General features: G+C 33.3%; 1 protein-coding gene across 1 annotated transcript; it reads left to right on the forward strand.

Annotated features, from left to right (window-relative positions):
* The first annotated feature begins 6,152 nt into the window (after positions 1 to 6,152).
* On the forward strand, positions 6,153 to 6,716 carry LOC121786856. The gene has a single exon (XM_042185464.1). The coding sequence runs from the start codon at positions 6,153 to 6,155 to the stop codon at positions 6,714 to 6,716; it is 564 nt and encodes a 187-aa protein (XP_042041398.1).
* Positions 6,717 to 10,323: the final 3,607 nt, after the last annotated feature.

Genomic DNA, 10,323 nt, shown 5'->3' on the forward strand with positions numbered 1-10,323 from the left:
AAATTCAGAAATTAAATGAGCGAAATTTGGATACGTAAATTTTATCATGAGCGAAATGACATATTTACCCCCACTCTTTTTTTTATGAAGTAAATCTAAGTTTGAATCTAGACCACGTGATTTTAAAAATGTGTGGTCCAGATTTAGTTATAGGGTTATTACGGAAATTGGGGTTGACATTGTTGACATTCCCCCCAGTGACAGAATTTGTATTAGACGTTGACATTGACATTCCCCCAGTGACAGAATTTGTATTAGGCGTTGACATTGACATATGAATCTCATTGTTAACCGTTGATTACTTACAAGGAGTGTGTAGGATTAAAGTTTGTAGTTTGTATTATAGATCATACCTCTATATATATATATATATGTGTGTGTGTGTGTCGCATTTGCTAATTGGTCATTGGAATGGGATGGATCCCCTGCTGTTCCAAAAACACAGCATATTGTGCTGTGCACAAAACGCACAGTCATAGGTATGAAACGCAGCCCATTTCCTTTTTCTTTTCTTTAATGGCATACGTCATTTTATAAAAATATTATAGTTTCCTTTTTTATTCCCAAATACTACTCCTATTTCCCAGTGTTACTATGCAATTAACAGTATTGAAATTTTTAGGCACGTGGAAATAAATGGCGTTTAATTCTTGTAAAATGTTGAAACACATTTATATCTTAGAGCGATCTCCAACTATTTACACTAAATCTAAACTTAGTTTAGTGTAAGTGTCATATCAAATACACGCCTGGTCCTAAGGTAGTTGAGTTGCATTTTTTTGGGTTGTCCCAAGTTAGTTGATTCATTTCCTTTTTGGATAAAAAGTCTATCTTCTCTCATACTGTATTCTCTCTTCAGAACACCAACAATGGGGCCGATTGCAAAGGGCCGAGCGATCAGCCCCCCCATTAGCTGTCATAGGTCACCATTGTCGGGAGGGAGCCCAATCTCCACCTTCCAACGCCTCCGCCCCTGCGCCGACTGATCGCCCCGGCCGATACCTCATCGGCTTCTCATCGGCCTTGCAATGGACCTCCATTGCAGAGGCTCAGGCCGATGGCGGAGCCGATTATTTTTTTAAAAAATTTAATTCAATTTTAATCCCTTATATATACTTCATTCCCTATCAATTCACAGTCATCCCTTTACAATATCAATTTCAATTTTAATTCTCTCCACGGTGATATGAACTTCAGCAATGAGGTGCCCGACATGAAGGGGAATAAGAAGGAGACAGTCGGAGAGGCGTCTGAGGCTGGGCGGACGAGGAGTACATACTCCATAGATGAGTCGACTGCTCTTGCTCATTGTTGGATAGAAATCTCTGAGGACCCCATTGTAGCCAACAATCGTGAGGGCGGTTTCTGGGAGCATATCACGAAAAGATACGAACAAGTAAATCCCGCAGGGGCTCCAGCACACCAGCCCGACGATCTACGCAAGCATTGGAAATGCCTGGTGTACGAGTACGCTAAATTTCACGATTTCTACGATGGCAATGCGAGAGGGTTCAAGTACGAGCAAATATATCAGCAACTGAAAGATTGCCCCAAATTCATAGGGTTAATGGGTCATGTCGTGGAGGACGAGCCGGAACCCGAGTGAGTTTGAGGTTGTGCTTTCGTTGTTTTTTATGTTTTATCTATCTTTATGTTGTGGTTTTTTTGTTTTATTAAGGTAGGATATTTTATTTATGTTTTGGTTTGTTTTTAATGAAATTTGTGTTTTTTCGTATATTACGTTGTCTTTAATTTATACGAATAATTAAAAGTGAAATATATAAAAATAATGATGTGGAAATGAGATGGACTCTGAGATAGACCCTGGGACGATGGGCTCTTATTGCAGGGAGATAGACTCTGAGATGGGCCTGCTGACGTGGCAGGAATAAATGGAGATAGGCTCTAAGATGGGCTCGGAAGATAAGTCACTATTGCTAGTGCTCTCATCTCTCTTACTTTACTCTCTCTACTTTAACATTTACCAAATCAATTTCTTAAATCCCATTCCCAAAACAAATGCCCCAACTACCTTGGAACAGAGGGAGTAGTAATTTTAATCCAACTATTTACATTCAACTCAAATTTAACAGAATATTCTATGTACTTCCTCCGTCCAAAAAGATAGACCAATTCTACCATTCTTAGTCGTCCACCAAAATTAGACCAATTTCTAAATATGAAAAGTTTAACATTTGAATACTATTAATAATGCAGACTCAACAATCCACTAGCACTATTTCTCTCTTACTTTTTTTCTCATCTCTCTTATTTTACCTACTAGTGTTATCACTCGTGCTATGCACGGGGAAAATGATTTTTTCGAATAATGAATAAAAATTATAAGGTAAATAGATTTAAAAAGAGGATAATAATAATATAATGAAATTTATAATTAAGAATACGTGTTAATTACATTAAATATTCATAATATTATTAAAAATTAATAACATTATAAATAATAACAAAAGAAAAATGTACATCACTCTAAATGAAACATTTCATATTCGGCAAACGATGCCTACAACTTTAATTTATGAACTAAGTGGAGTATATAAAAAAAAGAGATGGACATTAAAAAAACTAAGTGGAGTAAAATAAAATAAAATAAAGTAAATGAATCATGTATTACCAATGCTATGCACGGGACATAAGAAATCTAATCCTAACTCAACTCGAAACCCGACCCTTACTCGACCCGAAATCTTCGAGTTCTTATTGGGTCGACCCTATAAGGTCCCAAACCCTAAACGTATGTGTCCGTATCGGATTAAATTCGTGCAGATTCGCGTCGGATAAAAAATTATCAGTCTTGCTTTCTTTTACCCTTTTTCTTTCATTAATTAAAATATTCAAAGTCCATTTATTCTATAAAATATATAAACAATTTATTATATCTCCTAAATATCTAGATGTACAAATAATTAATTCATTTGTTGTTAGATTAATTAATTAGTAGGAGTATTCATATTAAATTAACGTTGTGTTTGTGTATTGATGCATAGCAACAAAATTACAACTTGTGTTTGTGTGTTTGATTTAACTTTATTTATTTATATAATTTTTTTTATAGTTAAATGAACATAAATTTAAAGATCGCGCCACAAAGGATTTGAACCTGAGACCTTTGGCCTCAGGCATTATTAACCTCTCTACCGTTTGGCCAATACACACACAACTTTATTTATTATTCCTTATCAAAGTCGTTCATAAAATAAAAGTATTTTATAAGGATAATAACTTCTCAAAATATAATCTAATATCAGGAAGAGATTGACATTGATTTTTTTAATAGTCTCGCATATGACACAGTTCAAGTTCAAGGGAACTGGCGTCGTTGAAATTGGAATGACAACATTAGGTAAGAAGGTAATAAGGATATCCTAGGAATCAAACGGTCAATTAAAACATAAAATTAAATAATTTGAAAATTTTAAAAATATAGCAACATATTGATTAGAACAATTTTAAATCTTAGCTCAAAACACAGCAATCACACTCGAAAACCAATAAAATTAATTTTGAAGTATTATTGAAGTTAATTACCTAGTTCATTTTAGATTTGAGTGTACCATTAGAGATGGTCTTTATGACACATTTAATAAAATTACTACCCAAAACATGGATGCAAGATATTTAAAAAAAAACTCGATGATTTTTGTTTTTGCTAATTCACGATGTTTTTTATTTTATTTTCTACAACTACTATACACAAAAAATTTTATGCTTTATAATACTTCATTGATTAGCTTATTTCAAAATTTATTTATAATTAATAATATTAAATATGTACATATCACTAATTTTCATATCATTTAATTATATCTATCTCATTATTCATCTCCCTTGCATCCTTATTATTCCGCAACTTTTGACTACACTGGCATAAAAAAATACCCGATAATTGTTACCAATAGGTTGGACCTCCAACGTCAAAATCTTGTGTCCGCCACTGGATGCAAGATATATTTCACAAAAAAAACCGATAATTAGTGTAATAAATCTTTAGGACACTATTACTCCCTCCGTCCGTGAAATATTGTCCAGTTTTGCCATTGTGGTCCGTCCGTGAAAAATTGTCTCTGCTTTTTTTTCTTTCTATTTTTGGTAAATGAACCTCATTTTCCACAAACTATTTACCTCACATTCTATTATAAAACTAATACTACTACAAAAGTGGGACTCTCATTCTACTAACTTTTTCTAACTCACATTTTTTTTACATTTCTTAAAATTCGCACCGAATTAAATTTAGACAATATTTCATGGACGGAGGAAGCGCTAAAATTGACATACCTAAAAATGGAGATAAAGTTGGGTTATTTTCACAAATAGAGAAGTAGGATAGGTGCGTAATGTGAGAGAATAATTTTCTTTTCTTCAAGTACAAAAATACGAGTGCATTCGACTGACGAGTACATCATTGAATCATACTTATTTCGTTGGCATTTTTGGATATGAGTTTAATTTGTGCCCCAACCGCAAGCACCACCTCCGGCAGCATAGTGACTATTGCCTCAACATCATCTCCGCCGCTGTTGACCAAAATCACCATATTCTTGATCGGCATGGATGGCGTCGCCCGTAATAAGTGGCGGAGGGAGTAGGGACAAAGGGGGTACGAGTGTACCCCCAATTTTTTTTAGTAGTATTATATATTTAAAGACAAATTCTGAGTTTATATTAATAATATATGTATAATGTCCCCCTATTTGGCTACTCCAAAAACTACGTGCCCAAAAACTAATGTCCCCTAATCCATATTTGGCTATTCCTCCAATAAATACTGGAAAAGAAATAAAATACATTTAATAAATCAAAAAGTGGTAAAACTTAATTTTAATTCAAAGCATTTTTTACATAACACAATAAAAATAACAAACCTATTGCCATCCCCAATTGAAAACCGCCGACTGCTTCGGCTTCTTGCCTTCTTCCGCCGCCGACTACCGCTCTCCAACTCCGGTTTCTTGCCTTCTTCCGTGACTTGCCGCCTCAATTTACATCATACACTTTGTTCTTTGTTGAAAAGGTGAGTGATTAGGAATTTAGGTGTAAAAGTTTAGTTCATTAAATAATTTAGGGATTTTGGCAGTTTGTGCAAAATAGAATAATGTTTTACACTTTATGACTCTCTCTTATTGTCTTGGAATTGGGGTGAATTGAAAACAGCCGTGCTTCCAATTATTTGTGGATGAGAAATTCTCAATTATGTACTATTATTTTAGGAATTATAGAGTATTAAATGCACAAGTATTTAATTTTAAATAGCTTAATTGTTGTTTTGGATTCTAAATTATTGTGTTTCAATTAGGGATGTCAATTTAGCCCGCAACCCGTGGGCTGACCCGATTAGCCCGCCAAATTTATAGGGTTAGGGCTGAAAATTTCCAGCCCGATAAAATTACAGCCCGATTAGCCCGCACCCGATTAACCCGCAACCCGTTAGGGCCAGACCCGAAAACCCGATGGGCTGGCCCGGAAACCCGATAAAATTTATATTGTTCTATTTGTTTGACTCTAATTTGACACTTCATTGATTATTTTATAATACAGATTACTGAAAAATTACTTTCCATTTTATATATTAAATATATAAATTATATATTAAGTTTTTATTAATATAATAATAGATAAATGAATTAGAAACTTCAAATTCACTAAAAATATATATTTAAATTTCTAAACATGCTTTAAAATTTCTTGATGTTTATGTTTTATGTGGCATAAATCTCAAATATTAGTATTTGATCATGTTAATATAACTAATTTATCATAATTAAATATTTTACATTTTATAAATATAACTAATTTTCACCATTATTTATTGGATTGATCGCATGTTAATTTTATCGGTAGCAACCCGATTAACCCGATGGGCTAGCCCGAAACCCGAGCTTTTAGGGTTAAGGCTGAACTTTTATAACCCGAAAAAATAACAACCCGATTAGCCCGCACCCGATTGACCCGCAACCCGAATAGGGTTGGCCCGAAACCCGGCGGGCTGGCCCGATTGACATCCCTAGTTTCAATTTTAAAAATTTGATCTTCTGACTTCTATGATAAGTTGTTTTTTATGTCTAGTTATAATTGTTGTGAATGCACAACATTAGAATTGAATGGTCACTTTAACCAAAGATCAACTACAGAAAATGAGGGAGGATGGATGGGAGATTCACTTGAACAAGGTAATCTCAATTTGCAATAAACATGGCATTGTTGTTCCAGATATGAAAGCTCACTATAGCCCTTATGGAAGATCAAAACGTTTTGTTCAACAAGTTTCATATCTTCATCATTTTCGTGTTGATGTGTTTATCAAAGTGATTGACTTATTACTTCAAGAACTTGATTGTCGATTCGATGAAGTTAATATGGAGTTGCTCAGATGTATGGCTTGCTTCAATCCTAAAGATGGCTTCTCTTCTTTTGACAAGGAAAAGGTACTCAAACTTACCACTTTTTATCGTTCCGATTTTTCAAACATTGATTTAATGGACCTTGAGTGCCAACTTGATATATTCATTGGAGATATGAGAAGTGATGAAGACTTTCAGAATTTGCGAGATATTAGTTCTCTTTTAGTGAAGGTTGTTGAAACAAAAAGAGATGTGGTTTATTCGCGTGTGGTTTTGCTTATCAAGTTGATTTTGATTCTTCCGGTTGCCACTGCAAGTGTAGAGAGTGTTTTCTGGAATGACGTTTGTGAAGAATAAGTTGAGAAATAGAATGGGTGATCAACCTTTGAACGATTGTTTGGTCACTTCCATTGAGAAAGATGTGTTTCTACAAGTATCTGATGATGATATAGTGAATCGTTTTGAAGAAATGAAGACTCGTCGAAAAATAAATTAGTTATAATGTAGTTTATTTTTGTATTTTGAAATGTATGACTATAAAATTTGTATATTTCAAAATATATTGCTTTTAGTATTAGTTTTTATTTTTGGTATATTATATAATGATTTATCGTATGAGTCGCACCCCCGAATATAAATTCCTGGATCCCCACTGCCCGTAATCCACCTTGTACGTAGAGAACCCCCGCCAGCTCGTGAAATAGCACCACTCCATTCTCCCCGTCACCATCAGCACGGCGAGCATCATCATTTCCTTCATGTAACACTCTCTACTCACCATCCCTCACTCTCCGTATCGCCTTCCTCAGCCTGCTCACGAGGTGGTGCAACTCTCCAGAAGGATCCCCGAACGCTAAAGGCGACATGAAGCAGTTTCCGAACACGTTTTCGAGAATCCCGGGAGGGTTCGTTCTCTGCCTCAGGCTCACTGCTATCTGAGCGGCTAATATCTTAGGATGCATAAGATAATAGTATATGACACTTCAATATTTATTTGGCACAAAGTACGCTGGTTTATTAAAAGCTTGAAATATTATACTGCGATTCTTCATAAACGTGTTATCTCTAATTGGGATATTCGGTTTGCAAGATTGTATTTTAGGATTAAATATGTAGTGTGTTTAGTTCATGAGATTCAATCCTACAACACCATCCTAGATGGAAAATCATGGGATAATTAGTCATATATAGCTAACATCATCCTTCAACTAAAATAATCTCACAACTCAATCTTAAATTATATCTTGGTACTATTTTATCTAGGAAACCGAACACCATTACAAATGTTACTTGTGTTTGATTTTAATACACCATATGAAAATTATACTACTAATATACAGTAAACGACAGCTCAATCAAATATTGCTTAAGGCCTAGGGAACGATTTCATCTATTGGGCTAATTAAAGAGGCCGAATATACTACTTCGTATACTAGTATGTCCTTTAATTTTATACGAGTAGTATGTCCGTATATTTTTAGGTATGCAATTTAGTTATTATCAATACATGTGCGATGTGAACATATATATCATCACAATTAGCATTATCCTCTAGGCAGTATAATTAAAGATCTTGATGAAAAATTGTCGGCCTTTTTTAAAAGTTTTTTCGCATTTTTAAGTTTTGACGCATCACAAGTATATATATAATGGTACACACGATAATGCAAATTTTATACTATAAACTCCAAAATTAATACTTTGGTTTGATGAATTGGACGATTGGATGATTGTAAGTGGTGGCTTAGCTAATGATATATATATATATATATATATATATATATATATATTCATTTCCTTTTTTTTTATCTTTTGTTCTATTGTTTTTTTTAATCTCAGCCCCACGATTTTGTCATCCGACGGTTAGATTGATGTCACGTGTCATTTAATAATGAATCATGGCAAGATCGAAAAACTCCTATTAGAGATGCATACTTTTGATTTCAATGGTTCAACAACACCATACCAAAAAAGTGGATGATCTGACTTGAGTTTTGTCTTCACGATAAGAATTTGAACATTTGGGGGATATTTATAAAATTAAACCCAGTATCCAATAATAAGTGTCATCTTTTTACACCATTCTTTCTATTGAGGGAATATTATTAAACATTAAATATACCTTTAAACTTACACCTGTGGTTGTGGTTCACTACTTTATTTAGGTATTGACTAGCTAAATGGTGGGTTATGGAATTCCTAGATAACTTTATGTTTTAGTGGAGTAGTTGCATTTGCAATGCCTTTTTGTACTTTGGTACATACACTAAAAAAGTTGAATTAGCCGTAAACAAATATTCATTATATATTTAAAAGCATGAGATTAGTCTCTTAATGGACCCAACCAAGTACTAACAAACATGGAGTACGGAAAATGGTTCACAGATAAGAGGGCGACCTTGGACGATATCAACTGAGGAATTTTCAAATGTGAACGACACTATGATGTTAATTAATTTGTAAATGAACGAGACTGAATTACAAAAGTACCCCGATCTCTAAAAGCTCTCCATGAGAAATTAGAGATTTAAATTTATAGTTATAGTTTTTTTATTTTTTATTTTTATTTTAGTTTATGTAAATTTAAGTAGGAGTATAATTTTCATAAAAATCATATAATTGATTATTCGGATATAAATTTAATTATGATATAATAGTATACACAATATTAAATTATATTCCATCTATCAATCTCAATTTGCAAAGCTCAAAAATAATTAATTATCTTATATTTTTAGTAAGTTTCTCCTTATGTGAAATTGACATGATCATATTTCCTTTCTAATAATATTTTATCTACTATTCCCTCTGTTCCTAAAATTTTGTCATATTTTTTTTCATTTCCATCTGTCCTACAAAATTTATCATATTTAACTTTTTACCATTTTTTCTTAATGGATTCCATATTCCAGGAATTTATTCCCACTTACATTTTATTATAAAACTAATGTTTTAAAAGTAGGACCTACACCTTATCAACACCAACTTTTTCAACTCATTTTCCATTACATTTCTTAAACTTAGTGTCTGGTCAAATTGTGACAATATTTAAAGGACGGAGAGAACATTTTTTTCTTTTATATTTTGTTAATTTTAGGTAAAAACTTTTATTATCCACTATAATGAACAAGGCGAAGTAAATATATAAAATAAAAGAGCATATGCATAAAGAGTAGTGATATAGGAAAATCACTACTTAAATACATAACTAAAGAACACGAATTTAGTTCACTATAAGAGCGATTTAGTTCACTATAAGAGCGATTTAGTTCACTATAAGAGTGATTTAGTTCACTCCTTCCTGTAGTGAACTAAATCACTCTTATAGTGAACTAAATCATTCACGAAGTAAATACTTCACTATAATAGTGTTTTGATTAACTCCTTCCTGTAGTGAACTAAATCAATCTTATAATGAAATAAATCGTCCATATAATGAACTAGATCATTTTGATCTAATAACTGAGATTTATTCTCTAGTTATATATTTAATACTCCCTCCGTCCTGGACTACTTGCACTTATTTCCTTTCTGAGCGTCCCAAGTTATTTGCACTATTTCCATTTTTAGTAAAAATTTTCACATACAGCCGTAATATTTGACTTTGCTATACACTCATTCCTTAATCTCTATGCCAAAAATGAAACGTGCAAGTAATACTGGACGGAAGGAGTATTAATTATACTTTGATCATCTCTTTATCCTCGTGCATAAATGGGGAATGTGATAAGATAGTATGTAATTCTTGGATTGAATAATGGTGAGTGAAGATAATGAGAGAGGCGTGGGCGAGGTTGTCGAGGAGGGAATCTTGTCCCATATATGATTGGTAATTACAAGATGGCTTCGGGCCCCACTTTGATTTAGATGAACACGTGTCAATTAAAATTATGTTTTGCATCCAGGCTGTCAATCGTCCTTCACCGTACACATTTTTATATTCATATTTTGCTTTTTCGTATTT

Source organism: Salvia splendens, chromosome 22, assembly GCF_004379255.2.
Source record: "Salvia splendens isolate huo1 chromosome 22, SspV2, whole genome shotgun sequence".
NCBI classification, from domain to species: Eukaryota; Viridiplantae; Streptophyta; class Magnoliopsida; order Lamiales; family Lamiaceae; genus Salvia; species Salvia splendens.

Coding starts and splice junctions, on each gene's coding strand:
- LOC121786856 (XM_042185464.1), top strand. CDS start 6,153: ATGAGGGAGGATGGATGGGAGATTCACTTGAACAAGGTAATCTCAATT.